The sequence below is a fragment of the Oreochromis aureus genome, linkage group 7, assembly GCF_013358895.1.
Source record: "Oreochromis aureus strain Israel breed Guangdong linkage group 7, ZZ_aureus, whole genome shotgun sequence".
NCBI classification, from domain to species: Eukaryota; Metazoa; Chordata; class Actinopteri; order Cichliformes; family Cichlidae; genus Oreochromis; species Oreochromis aureus.
The window spans coordinates 50,200,493-50,215,730 of record NC_052948.1 but is presented as its reverse complement, the minus strand read 5'-3'; the positions used below and the strand labels follow the sequence as shown (position 1 = coordinate 50,215,730).

At 38.8% G+C, this 15,238-nt stretch overlaps 1 protein-coding gene across 1 annotated transcript in view; it reads left to right on the top strand.

Moving 5' to 3' along the window:
* lamc3 (laminin, gamma 3) overlaps positions 1-15,238 on the top strand; it is a 136,092-nt gene that overhangs the window by 61,499 nt on the left and 59,355 nt on the right. Inside the window, exon 10 of the mRNA XM_031754575.2 lies at positions 9,544-9,742. Coding sequence (XP_031610435.2) covers positions 9,544-9,742 — 199 coding nt within the window. The remainder of the gene's footprint in view (positions 1-9,543; positions 9,743-15,238) is intronic.

The following is a 15,238-nucleotide window of genomic DNA, read 5'->3' as shown; positions in this document are numbered from 1 at the left end:
ACTAATATCATGTGTCCATAAGTAAAGTGTGGGTGCTTGAAAAGTCCCTCCTTTTCCTTTTCCTAACCTCTTTTCCTCGACCTCGATGTAAACAACATTGAGGTGAAGGAAAGGTGAGTAGAACTGGTAAGAATGAGCAAAAAAGAAGAGAGGTGCGTTGAGAATGTGAACGACCTTCACTCGTCTCACAGTAATTTCCCCTGATTAGTAAGTCTGTCCCACAGCCTATAACATTCAGTACATCTTATTTTCTAATATTTACCTGCTGTTATCCAGTGTAACTCTTTTTCACCTCCCTGTTTAGGATTTCTTTGACTGCATTAAAATTCTCTCTATCCATCACTTTTCGCAGCTGACCTAAAAATAACCAAATTATTATAATCCTAAAGGCTGCAGTACAGCAAAGGACATTCATGCAAACTGATTATACAGAACCTTAAACACACTTTAATCACTTAATAGAGCTCATAATCTTCTGCTGTGAGGTTAAGAGGCAGTTGTTAAAACCTCAAAATATATCTGCAGGTAATGGCATGAAATGGAAAAGGTAGTTACAGTAAACATTTACATGATTTGCGCCACTTTGTTTATTATGTTGATTGTTTTCATGAATTGTCAGGTGGTCCTTTATTGTGAATTATGGAACTGCCTTTTCTCCTCCCCTTTAATAAAGCATGGTCCCAATGTCTCCTCTGCTAAAGGAGGCAGTAAAAGAAGCATTGAAGCTTCTTTTACTTAGTATTTCGATACTTCCAGGTCACCTCTATCAGTTGGGAACTTCTGTGATTTCTATAATCACTGCTGTAGAAGACTTAAAGGTATGAAAATCACTAATAAAGATATTAGAGATTTGCTGCTGAGTGTCAGGTGGGTGCATAGTGGGACACTAGCTGCTTCACCTCAGGTTATTAGGCCACTAAATTGGACCTCTATTATTTATTTTTCTAATTATCACTTATCCAGAAAATTTTATAACTAGCTATATGGTTAGTTATACTAGCAACCCATCCAAGAAATCTTTTACCCGGTTTTAGTGAGTTCAATAATAATATTTCATTTTACATTGCATTGCACTATCTGTTTCTTTGATATGAAAAAGTACTCTAATATATACTATGCAGCATGCTAATCAAGCTAGCTTTTGCTAATAACTTAGCACCAAGATGAAAGTCGGATTTGGGCACAGGTATAAAAGACTAATAATTTATGTGGTGTACTGTATATTTATGTTTTTTATTCTTCAAGAACCAACTGTTGTCAGCTGACCTGTACTGATGCCACCTTGAGGTTTTCTGGTCTTTTAACCAAATACATTCTACAATACAGGCAGATGTTACATGAGACATGGTGGCTGCTTTCCAAACTCCAGGCAATGTAAAACTAATCTAAAGGTGGAATTTGGCAAGTTTTACAAAAGATATAATACCAAAGTTTTTTTAGAAGAAATTCCTAGCATAACTGGAAACCTTGGTAGTTTTTTAGAAAAATACTCTACATTAGCTTTAGTTTTAATGGTCAGTGAGACATAATGAAATCTATGCGGTTTAATCTGATAGAAATTTCTTTAATTTGCTGATTGTTCCCATAAAATAAGTTTTTAGACATTTTTGTGCTTTGCTGTAACAAAATTCTGCCATAAATTTCAATTCACAATTCTTTCAATGCCATTGCTCACTGTTATATGGACCAAACTGAGCAGTGACTATGGATGCAACAGTCTGCTGTGTACCAGTGCAACATAATCCATCACTGTAAATTATAAGTCTTCTCTTTCTGACCTTTGAAGAATGTAAAATTACTATCATTTAATTTGTTTTCAAAGCTCTTCGTAAGTAGAGCTTGCTAGATGCTGAAATACTGCAATCACAACTTTACTGACATTTTTATGAGAGAATGACAAGGATGAGATGTGAAGAGTAGGTGGAACCATGTGGTGACTTAACGGTCTCTGTGGGAGCAGCTAAAAGGTCTCCTATGCTACAGAACACAAAATTGAACTTGCTTGAGTTTTTTTATGCATTAAAATTTTTATTTTACTTAACTTATTTGTTCAAAGCGTTCCAAAATGTCAGCAACTAAAATGCTAAATTAAAGTTTTAAAACTGGATTTCACTAACTAGTGGGTAAAATCTGTTTTTGTATATACAGTAATGTTTTGTATCATGAACTGTGCCTAAAGAATAGCACAACATCACCCAGTTATTTTTGATTGCAAATCCTCAAACTGATTACTTTACAATCCTTATCTTAGCTTTTCGAAATTACATGCCACATTTCATATATATATTTTAAAAAAAATCCCCGCTCACCCCTGCGGGCGGTCAATCCTTCAAGCTCGGGTCCTCTACCAGAGGCCTGGGAGCTTGAGGGTCCTGCGCAGTATCTTAGCTGTTCCCAGGACTGCGCTCTTCTGGACAGAGATCTCCGATGTTGTTCCCGGGATCTGCTGGAGCCACTCGCCTAGCTTGGGAGTCACTGCTCCTAGTGCTCCGATTACCACTGGGACAACTGTTACCTTCACCCTTCACATCTTCTCGAGCTCTTCTCTGATCCCTTGGTATTTCTCCAGCTTCTCGTGTTCCTTCTTTCTGATGTTGCTGTCATTGGGAACCGTTACATCGATCACTACGGCCGTCTTCTTCTGTTTGTCTACCACCACTATGTCTGGTTGGTTAGCCACCACCATTTTGTCCGTCTGCATCTGGAAGTCCCACAGGATCTTACCTTGGTCATTCTCTACCACCCTTGGGGGCATCTCCCATTTTGACCTTGGGACTTCCAGGTTAAACTCGGCACAGATGTTCCTGTACACTATGATGGCCACTTGGTTATGGCGTTCCATGTATGCCTTGCCTGCTAGCATCTTGCACCCTGCTGTTATGTGCTGGATTGTCTAAGGGGCATCGTTACACAGCCTGCACCTGGGGTCTTGCCTGGTGTGATAGACCCCAGCCTCTATGGATCTCGTGCTCAGAGCTTGTTTCTGTGCTGCCATGATTAGTGCCTCCATGCTGTCTTTCAGTCCAGCTTTGTCCAGCCACTGGTAGGATTTCTGGATGTCATGCAAGGGCCTGTCCTTCCATGATGGTTCCTCGTCCTCCTCCTCTTTCTTGGGTTTCTGCTGCCTGAGGTATTCACTGAGCATGCAGTCAGTTGGGGCCATCTTCGTGATGTATTCGTGGATGTTCCTTGTCTCATCCTGGACTGTGGTGCTGACACTCAACAGTCCCCATCCTCATTCCTTCCGCTTAGTGTACAGCCTCAGGGTGCTGGACTTGGGGTGAAACCCTCCATCCGTGGTAGGAGCTTTCTTGTCTTGATGTCAGTGGCTTCTATCTCCTCCTTTGGCCAGTTTATTATCCCAGCAGGGTACCTGATCACGGACAGGGTGTAGGTGTTGATAGCCCAGATCTTGTTCTTACCGTTCAGCTGACTCCTCAGGACTTGCCTGACCCTCTGCAGGTACTTGGTGGTTGCAGCTTTCCTAGCGGCCTCTTCATGGTTTCCATTTGCCTGTGGGATCCCCAGGTATATATATACCTGGACAACATACATATATGTATGTATACATATATTAGAGCTGGGCGATATATCGAGTTTTTTAAAAATATCGATATATTTTTATACGAGATATAAGATGTGACAATATCCTTTATATCGATATAGTCTATGTTACGTTATAATTATAGTTGCGGAGCCATAAGTTTGCCTCTCTTTTCGTCCACTTTTGTCTTTATGCAACGTTACTCGACCTCGCCTCTCCTTCACTGAACACAACTCCCCCTCCTCCCCCATCGCTTCACCTGCAGGCAGCGACAAGATGGACACGGCAAATCTCCGTTAATGAGTTACTGCGCATCGCCTGGATGGCGTCAACGTGTCAACGAGCTAACCACGCTAACGAGCTAGCCACGCTAACGCCATGCACGGCCTGAAATCCTTTCATTTTCTCAAAAGTTGACTGCGCGCCTTTTGTATGAATTCTGGTTGTGCTTGATGACCGCGAACCGATTTTATGTGATACACAGCGCTCAGCAATCTGTCAAAAAATATTTTAGTTCGACTTTGGTAAGCTACGGAGCTGCGCCGCTTGATGGATTGTCGGAGCATTACGGCTACCAAGGAGCCTCGCGGAGTGATACGTACTGTGCTTCAACGTAATATTACCGCATTGTGTGTGTATAAGGACCATAAATGGCACCTGTTCAGAGACATGGTTACGAAGTGGATTTCAAACTCCAGGCTGTCAGTCACGCAGTAGAAGTTGGCAACAGAGCAGCTGTGAAATCTGTCTATGTTATTATGCTCAGCGTCTTTTAGTTTACATTTTGACTGCACAATTGTGAGCTCTTTGTTATGCACAAAACAACATAGTTTTCTTTTTATTTATAGAGCATCATTATTTAATAAATGCTCATAATTTATTTTTGAGTAGTTTTTTCATGTACATCTATGCTGTATGTTAATAAAAGTGCCTGTGTGACATCTGGGACACAGCTTTGACTAAGAACTCTCTTTTTTGTTCTTTATGGCGTTAAAAAATATCGAGATATATATCTTATATCGCCATCCAGCTAAAAAATATCGAGATATGAATTTTGGGTCATATCGCCCAGCTCTAACATATATATATATATATATATATATATATATATATATATATATATATATATATATATATATATATATATATATATATATATATGTGTATATGTGTGTGTGTGTGTGTGTGTGTGTGTGTGTGTGTGTGTGTGTGTGTATGTAATGTAGACCATAATGTACAACATTATCTTCATGTCATAATCTTTGGGAATTTAGATACCCATATATACATTACAAGAGTCTTTGCTGAGTTAAAAGTTCAAAGAGGAAGGGAGACTTTTTTTAAATAAATGTTTGTTTTTTTCATCCTGTTTTCTGAAGTAACTTTTTACTTTGTTACCTATTTTTCAGTGGTAACTTGCTGATTTATTTTGGACTGAAGTTGATTGAGTAATCAATTTTTCATGTAGTAGAAAAGCAAGTTGCATATGAATACAGCACGTTGCACTATTTACTTATTTGTTACATTTTTAAATCCTCCCCAATTTCTCATGTGAGATGATGAATGAATATAAATCCTTGGAAATACACAGACTGCAAATCACACTTACGCATGAATAATCCTTTCATTGTTTTTTCTATAGTGATTCATTACTTTGGAGATTGGCCTGCAAGTGGGGCTATTCTTCGATGGTCTATTAGGATTGTGAGTAATTATCCCTTGGTTCCTCAGTTCCTTACAGACAGAGAAAGAACTCCCGGGAACCACATGACGTAAATCAAACCCCCAGCAGAATAATAGCCAACAAGCTACATCTGAAACCGAAGCGCTCACCACCATAAGGGAGCACTTTAGGGGAGAATATTAGCTTAGTCACACAATAGTATTACTGGGCTCATTACCCACAGTTATTCAAGGGATGTTCGGTATGTATTTCCTATTAATCATTTCAAAAGTAATAGTTCGGTGAGCACAAGTTTCTTACATTACTCATTACAGTGCATCACTACCCAAATGTTGGTAATAACCACTTGTCTGATTCCAAAACATATCAGCTCTACCTGGACTGTTTTTACAGTGCAACAATGATCTGGTGCTGGTGGTGATACATTTTTGAGTCCTTGTTGTGTAGTGTTTGAGAGATTGACAGTCGAGGCAAAACCTTATAAAAGGGTTTATCTATGTCATCTCAAAGAGAAGATTGCAGAGATAATATAAAGTTCAATTTTATTGAAATGTATCCATAGGTATTGTTCAAAAACACATGAAGCTAAGTCAAAGATTTGTAATAAATCAGTCATGGTTACAGCTAAAAATAAAACTGCTGTTCGAACAACACAGTGTCAGGAATGACAGGAAATCTTACCACTCTGTTTGGCCATAGATTATCATCAGCCCCATACCCAGTGCTCTCCTTTGCACTGCAAAAGGGTCAAAATGGTGTGAATGGGACATCCGTCCCATCAAATTGTTACTCTTCTCTCTCCTCCATGAACAGGCATTACAAATCAAATCTATCTTAAACAAATATGTCTGCTCCATGTTCAGAAATTGTCACAGCTCTGTTACCATTATTTTCTATAAGCATGTTTTACAATCTCCTCAGATTTTGACAGATGAATTATTATGCAAGTGATGACTCACACAAAGAAATAATGATCAGATGTTTTAGAGGGTAAAAACATTAATTGATTAATTTGTAGAAACGTAATTAATTTTGACTAAGAGGATATACATGACCAAGAATGTTCAAACTGTATACAACTGACACAACTTTGACACAACAACGTCATTTGTTTTTACTGAGAGTCCTTGTGTAACTGTCTCCCTTTTTTTCTTTTACCCTTCCCCTTACAGTGATGTACAATAGCAGAAGATTTTTTGGTAGAAAACTAATAGGACTACAGTGTTAGAGGGACAAATGAGTCCACTCTCATTTAGTCAAATTGTTAATATATAAAAAAAAAAATGGCACCCACCCTGGTTTACACAATGCCAAAAATTTGTCATTTTGGTAATTGCCACCTTTTATTCCACGAAATAAAAGCTTAATTTTGACACATGAATTAAAGGCTTTGGGTGAGGTACAACCCTTCACTGGTTAACAATAGTCTTTTGCTGCATGTGTTTTTGGTTTTCAGCAATGCATCATTATTTTTTTAGATCTTCAAAAGTGGTCAGACAAAAAGTGCCAAAGCAATTGTTAAAACAGCAAAACAAGTTTTGAAAAATTTAGTTTATGCTGTGATCATTTTTTCTGTTTATTTTTACCAACAGTTCGGATAGTAGAAAATGTTACCCTGTATGAGAAAAAATATTGGCCATAGGGAAATTGTAACTTTGAAGGTTGGTGCCCGCATAGCATGAGCAACAAAGAATGCATAAACATCTATTAAACAATGCTTTGTTACAGATTTATGTGAAACTAAATATATATATTTAGTCCTAACCGACTCACTTCCATGCTGATTTAATCTGTAGAAGTTTTTTTTAAATGTATTTAATCAAAAATATAAATGAGCAAATGTTTAGTAGAAATATAGCTGAAAACATGAAGCCTATAGAAAGGTAAGAAATTACTGACTGTACATCTGAACATATACAAACAAATACACAAAATAATTTTTCCTTTTTTTGGCCGCATGTCTTAGGATACATTAATTGTGTATTAGTAGATAATAATTTCTTTCTTTCTTTTATAACCTTTGTGTTTTCTACTAAAATCTTTTGTGCATTTACATCATTAATAAAATAAATTTAGAAAAGAAAACTATATTAATTTATACCAGCAGAGAAGTTTTAACCAAGTAAGTGCAACACCATTATATAGAGCACATTATGACAAGCCAGACAGCTACACATCTTGCTTGACTATCTATATTTTTATTGCTGCTAAACCTCCAGTCCACATGGACAGTCCTGAATTTGCAGTCGTTTGTTTTCTTATGATCTGCCAAATGAAAGCTGGAGCATTTTAGCCTGCAGCAAACTAATGCTAATAAAACTAGCTGTTGCCCCGTGTGATCCATAAATCAGTGTTAAAGCTTTAAACAGAATTATGTTTATCAACTGCTGTGAAATTCAGACTTGAATTATTTACCTTGAATCACAACGTCATGTGGAGGCGTTTCAGTCTTTGGGTCTAAATTAGACAGATTTAAATGGTGGTCAGGCTCAGAAATTTATTGATTGGCTACTTTAGTTAAACATCTTGGCCTTGCAATATTGGTCATTTTTTCTACTGGGTTAGATGTTTAGAAGGTGCTCTATGAAGGAATTAGTCTTTAATTGGTCAATGAGTTAGCTTAGCCTCTTTTCTTTCCTGACCGATTTTGTTTTTTTTAACAGTTAGGAACATCGATTGATTCAGAAATTACACTAAGACCTGCGACAGCTCATTTCAAAATGAGTAAATGTTTCGTCCTCAGCAGCTGCTTGTTAAACCACTTATCCTTGTTCTGATTCGCTGTGCCTGTTTCAATTGATTTTGATCTTGCGTTTACATGAATGATGCCTTATTAGACTTAGACGAGTGCTATTGATTGGTCGTGTAATTGAAGCCTTCTCGTTTCATTACTGCCTGTTTTTCATTTCCCACAAATACTAATCCTACTGATAAGGATTAATACATATCAATAACACAGTGCCCATCCCTGTTCATGCATTGTTGCAAAAAAAAAAAAATGTTAGCAACTGTGATGGAAGTGTGATGCATTGGCTTGGTTTTTGAGCTTGGTTTCTTATGTGTGAAAGCTTGCAGCTCATTAGACATAACAGTCTGTCACTTCATGTTGGAAAAAAATAATCCTTACATTAGAGTTACAAAAGTCTCATTGGAAAAGTTGCTGAAGCTACAGCATGACTACCTATATAAGAATCTATTGTGTTATACATTTACTAAACATAATTTACTTGATCATAAAATGCATACTGTGATAAAAGAAGAAGCACGGTCCAGACCAAATCGAAATAACAATTAAGCTTCATTTTATTAAAGCAATAGTGTATAACAGTACTTAACCAAGGCACTTTAACAAATCATCAGGTAATTGCGAGCAGCACTGGTGAAAAGCAACACTTCAAGTCACAGTGCAAAAAGACAGGTGAGAGAGAGGTCAAGTAAAAACCATCGATTAACACGGCTGTGGACGTCACAGCGAGAGCAAGCTGCACATGTAAGGGCACAGCCCAGATAATAAAAGCCAGCTCCTGGTTGAGCAGATATTAGATGATAAGACAGGTGAATTGTTCTGAGTGACGCCAGAGGCCCCTCGCAAGCAAAATGATTCTTTCAAGTCCACAGCCCTCTCAACCCCCAAAAGAGTTCAGGATGTACTTCACACACCATTACGCTCAAAAACAAGATGGCAACCAAGCGTGCAACCTGTCAGTTTTGCCCACTCACTCATCCAGGTATTGTAGAGAACGGCAGCTTGCTTTATTTCTGTTTTTTATTTTTTCTTTAAATAGAAATTGTTATAATTTGTGCATTTGTAGAGCAAAAGTACAGGATCTATACAATGGCTTGGGCTTTTTACATTTTTCAAATCTGCATAATGAGGAAGTGGAAGATTTACACCTATTTTTATACATCAGAAGCGTATAACTCTTGTGTGATGTTCTTTTGGCCAGTTTGGGGTGGTAGCGGTAGTGGGGGGTATCTTGTGGTAGCTAAAAATCTTTGAAGTCCTGTTATATGAGGAGCCAAAGCCTAGAGGGTGGGTAATTACACACAGACTCCCGCAGTGCTCCACGTGATCTCAAAAAGCTTGTACTCCACTGCCCTCATGAACACACACATCAACTCAAAGTGAAAGGAACTGGCAGATTCTTTGAAAAGCACAAAAACAATTAATCCTACTTCCAAAAACACCATGCTTGGACACACAAGTTTAGCTCTGTATTTATTACATTGATGGCACAGAGCTGACTCAGACTCCAGTAATAAAGCTCCATCCATGCATCTTTCTAACATCCAATCTCTGCCCTTACCACTCTAGTGAAATTCCTGGGTCACAAAGTCTACAGCTATGGCCAGCTTCTCTTCATCACCTTTGCCTCTGAGACCCCCGAGCTGCTGCCCGGCCACATCACCCTGGTCCTTGAGGGCTCTGGAATCACTCTGTCTGCTGACCTTTCATCCCAACCAGTGCTTGGTTATCACCCCGTCCTCACACCACGGCACTCTTTCACCATCAGGTACAAGACCGCACTGAGAGGTTTGGTAATTTTTGGGTGTTTGAATGTGTTCTAGTTTTTTGTCTCTGTAGAAAATAAAAGTCTTAGCTTGTATGTTGATATGTTTGTTTTTCTTTGAATCTGTGCATCTCCCTGTCGCCTGAGTCACAAGAGTATATCCTATTCAGTACTGATTACAGCTCACCCACGTTGACTTTGCTGTCACCATCCCAGCAGAGTGTCAGGATACGAACGCAGTGATGAGCCAGCTCCCTCATGCGCTGGCTGTCATGTAGATCTGGCACACATTACATTTCCATTTTTACATTTTATACATATAGCAGATGGTCTTACCTGCAGTGACATGTAATATGTGGAGCAGTGAAAATGCCTCCAAAATTCACAAAAGTGATACTGATAGTAAAACTATTGGGGTCAAAAGTGTTATTTTGGTCTAAAATCACTGGGGGAAAAAAAAAAATCAAAGATCAAAGAGAAACAATTAAAAACAATAAGGTGAAGCAGATTCTTGTGGAAAAAGGGTGATGTTAGTCCACAAACATAGAAAAGCCTTGAGAATTTATCGAGTGGAAAGAGAGGGCATATGAGGTATTTCTTTAATAGAAGAAACTTGTAAAAGTCGGATGTTCTGGCTGGAGTGGGGAGGTCACTCCACTATTAAGCTCAAGGAGGCAGAGAAGGGGGGGTCGGGCTGGAAGGATGACCAGGTCGTAGCATGGAAAGGAGAGCTAAGTGGATTATAGCGACAGCTTGCAGAGCACTGGATGGAGTGTAGGGTGTGTCTATAGCCTGGAGGTAGAGTGTGTATACAGACAGCAGTGGTCCCTTTGCAGCCTCACGTGCTAACACCAGCGCTTGAAATTAGATACAGCCTTCCACACACAGGTAGTGGATGAAAAACATTATTGATTTCCATGAAGAAAATTGGTCTGTTGAAAGAGCAAAGAAAAAGAAGAATGCGTATAGCAGTATATGAAAATGGTCACATAAATATCAGAGACGTAAACTTAAGTGAAACCTAAATACTGTGGCTCAGGTGCTTGGATTGATCCTCCATCCATGTGAAGGACTGGTATACTGGTATACATTCTTCTTTTTTTGCCAGATATTGATACTGTTTGAATAGAAAATAGAAGTCCTGTATGAAAGTGTGCAATTGGATGAATGACCCTTGTGACAGAAGGAAGTTTGAGTGCTCAAATTGAGTAGAAAAGCAATATATAAGTGTCAGATGATTTACCATTTCCACATTATTTGGATATGAGCAAGTGATGATCCAAGAACAGAAAAAACACATATATTTTCACAAGCTGTAAAGTAAGGCTTGAGTCATGATACTGAAGCCTGCCACTGTAATGACTTAACAGTAGAAGTAAATCTCATAAACTGAAGTAAGAAACCATCTTGAAATTGTGTGGAAGTAGTTTAAAGCATTTATCTCCAGTCATACACGCATTTATATTCTACTGTCTTGCTTCCTTTTTTTTACTTTTTGAAGGAAGCCTTGTATGCTTTCTTCCAGTTATATAAATTAATCTGGGATTCCACTTCTTTCAACTTGAAATGAAGGATTCACCAATGAAGTAAATTTCACATCACTTTCCATTAGTCACTTTTATCCATCCATCCATCCATCCATCTGTTGCTTATCTGGGTGTGGATCAGTGGAGACACCTAGACCTCTGAGGTGTTTGCAAGTCAGCAGGAGATGTAGACTCTCCGGTGTGTTCTGGATTGTCCTGTGGTCTCCTCTCCTGTGGCAATTCGTCGTCCGTCGTTTCCTTGGACTCTGTGCTCGCTGTCCTGCAGGGTACGCCACATGATGAAATCCACAGCCAGCAACATGCTCCAGGTCCATAAATCACATGTAGACTAGCTGGCAAACTATCATCGCCTTGAATATCCTTAAAAGGATAATGAGCTGGTCCAGCATTCCAGGACCAGAACGAAAATCGCATTGTTTCTCCTGGATCCAAAGTTTGACTATTACAAGAACTCTTATCTCCAGTACGCTGGCATAGAGTTTCCAGCGTGTGATGTTCCTGAAGCTGGAATCCATCCTCTGGTTCCTTTTCTTCCCAGCTCCAAAGCATCCAAAGCCTTAAGGAAGTCAAGGAAGATCTCATCCACCAGAGGATACTTGCAACCATTAATCAATTTCAGACTTGTAAAATAGACATTTAAAAAACATAAACTAATTTAAATACTTCAAAGAATTATAAAGAACACAATACAAGCATTTCCTTCACAGAAACTATAGTCATAAACCATTTTGTCCAATGAAGTACAAAGATTTCAGTGAAATGTTACTTGCAGCTTGCAGTTCCAACTCTTCAACATTTCCCTTTATAGATGGAACAGCTTTGTCTTTTAGCATGAGCCTATCTAAAGCTACAGCTTCATTATGGGCTCTGTTGATGAAAGAGTTCTCTGTGAAGTGGAAGAAACAAAACTGTTGGCTTTTGACTGTTGTTGGTCATTTCTGTAGTACTTTCTTTGAAAAAGTCAAACAAATATAGCTATCCTGCACAACCAAAACAAGTGGAAATCCTGTTTGCAGTGTACTCCAGAGCACAGCAGTGGAAAATATTTTTCAAGTTTCAAGCTCTCAGACCTAAAGCTCTTTCTGTGTCTGTGTTTACCATGCAAGAAAATCCATTCCTCTCCATTTGACATCAGTCAGACCAAAGAGAGAGAAGGAAAAATCAAGCACTAAAAGCAGTGTAATGCCTAAGCTTTTGGCTCACATAGATTTCATCCACATATGCAGACCTCATTATTAAATCTTGTCCATGCTTAATATGAGCAACCGCTATTGTGACAGCTAATGTGACAGAAAATCAGAAAAAAATCACAGCAGGTCATACAGATTAGCAAAAATATTGAAGCTGTTGGTGAAACTAGAGGACGCTTGGTATATCAACTCAAAATGGAGCTAAATTTAACTATAGATAACATGCCCAGAATGTGCTGTGTAGGTACAGACAAGTGTGAAATCACAGTTCTATTCTCATCATTCGGAAGTGTAAAGATTTGATGGTTGGACAGTTTACTAAGGGAAATTAAAGTGTGAGTTTGTATGCTCGCCAGGCTGCGCAGAGAGTTTAGTTAATGGCAAAGTTAGGTTTGAATGAAATACTTTCCCCATATTTTTTATGACGCTATGAGTGTGTGAGTTAAAGCATCTCTGACCCACTGCAACCCTTTGCTGTTAACAGCTGCAGTTTTAATGTTTGAGTAGTTTCACTTACTAAGCTACTCTATAATTCATACTGTAGCCTCCCACAACTACATGTGGAGGCACATTATGTCTTGTAGCAATCAGATCACATTTACATGCAGAGAAATATACAGATAAACGTAAACTTACAGAGCGGTTTTATGCATTGATGCATCTTATGGTAAATCTTTCTGATATGTAGATCTTGCAGGCAGGTGATTCATATTGCAATTTGAGGGAAGCAGCAACTTTTTGAACACTGCAGCAATCACAGGTTGGATGTGGTGATGAAGATGGCGGCAATCAAAATCAAGCTGCTTCGCAGTTCCTGCCGCACAGAGCTGATGGTGTTTACATTGCAGCAGTCTGCTGTTTTGTTTTCTTGGTGTTGCTCTATTAGATTATAATATTCTGTGTGTATGTCAGTTGTAATCGTTTGTGTTGTTGATTAGCATCTTCGTTTGGAAACTGAGACTACGCACTGATTGAGTTGTCTTGTGCCAGCCTGCAGTTTCTTTTTACTGCATTAAGACCCTCAGCTGTTTTTGTTTTTGTAAACAAGTCCGCATGATGATAATGAGAGGATTTCTTTTTAGGGTTTTTCTTCCTTCTAAATGAGTCCAGTATCTTTATGTCAGTATAAATATATATTAGAAGTTATACTCCTGTTCTATCTTTCCTCCTGTACCTACTGGAAGAAAAGATCAGATCCCTCAATAAGAGAATTTTTACTGCACTATAAGTTCATAAATCCACAGTCCATTTTCTGTGCAATAACACACTCTTAAATTTAATTAAAGTGAATTAACTTTATAATTAAGCTGTGTTCACACTGGAAGTGATTCGCTGTGACATCGCAATGAGAGACTACACAAACTGAATGACATTTGTTGATTCAAGCTGCTATGGGCAAAATAAACGCTGGACAGGAAAAAGTTTTCTTAATTTCCAGGCATGTGATTCAATAGACAACCAATGAGAGCGCAGGACACTGTTTACTGACATATATTACCTACAATAAATACATTAGAGGCTTATCAAGGCAACCAAAGCCTGAAACATCCACAAGAAACCACTGCCGTCACTTTGAAGCTGAGGGCAGATTTTGTCCTTCATCACTTTGCTTGAAATCAAATTAAGGAGTGGCCTCGGTACAGCCACTGCAGACAGGAACAAGGGGCAGGAACAAATCTTGTTGGGGGTTTTTAAACTATGGGTATATGAGTATTATAGCATATTATATGATGAGACAGACAAAGAAATATGAACCTATCCTGAACTCTATTCTCTGGATTCTCTGGCTGTTCAGTGTCTGCCTGTCCAGCATACTAAAAAGGCAGACTCTTAAAGTATACGTCACTCCATCCTAAAAAAGCAGCCTCGTGTCACCGCTCATGATCTTTCTTTCCATCTTCTAGTATCGGACCCATTTTTTGATGACGCTGACCCTCAGCTATATATTCACAGGCTGAAATCCTTAATCGAATCTTTTATCTAACATTAGACTTCCTGCAGTTCTTTTCACACCACTGTGCTATACCTGGATTCATTCTTGCCCTTCACAGTAAAGCTGCAACTCTGGAGTTTGAATAACCGGAGACTGTAAAGGTGAACCCCGGCAGGGAACCAGCGTTCTAATCAGTCACATTGTTGTACTCATTAGGCCTGTCAACCTGGGGTAGTAGGTGTAAGCAGCCTGGTCTCCCCAATGAACCTCTTCAATACTGGGCTTAAGTTATTCACTCTATTTTTATTCACTTTCCCCATTTGGCCTGCCATCTTGTACCAAGTAATCCTCATCCCACTCCACACCTCCTGCACACTGTTTTGTTGTAGTTTGTCTTCAATTATGTCCCTTTGTATCAATCTTTTATTCTCCTTCTCAGCACTAACAGACCAGCTTAACTTCCTCCCTATTGTCAGCCCTCAAACCCCTTTTCTACCCTAAGACGGGATTTCATCTCCTTTGTTTCCCAGTGCTTGTTTAAAGTGAAGCACAGAAAACAGCTAACCGTTTAATGAAATTGAAGGGTCCACATAAAAAAATACAATGTTATGTAGCTGGGGGACTCTGCTTTGTCCTCTGATTGTACTCCACAGACCATGTTCTATTCTGTTAGCTCAAAACGGTCCTGCAGTGCCTCTACTGGGATCACACTCTTACAGTATCAGTAGCAATATTAAGTTGTGTATTGGCACCCATTGAAAAAAAACATACAAAAGAGGCAAGGTTTCATTTTGAAGAACCTGAAATAAGCTACAGTAGGTTACAACAT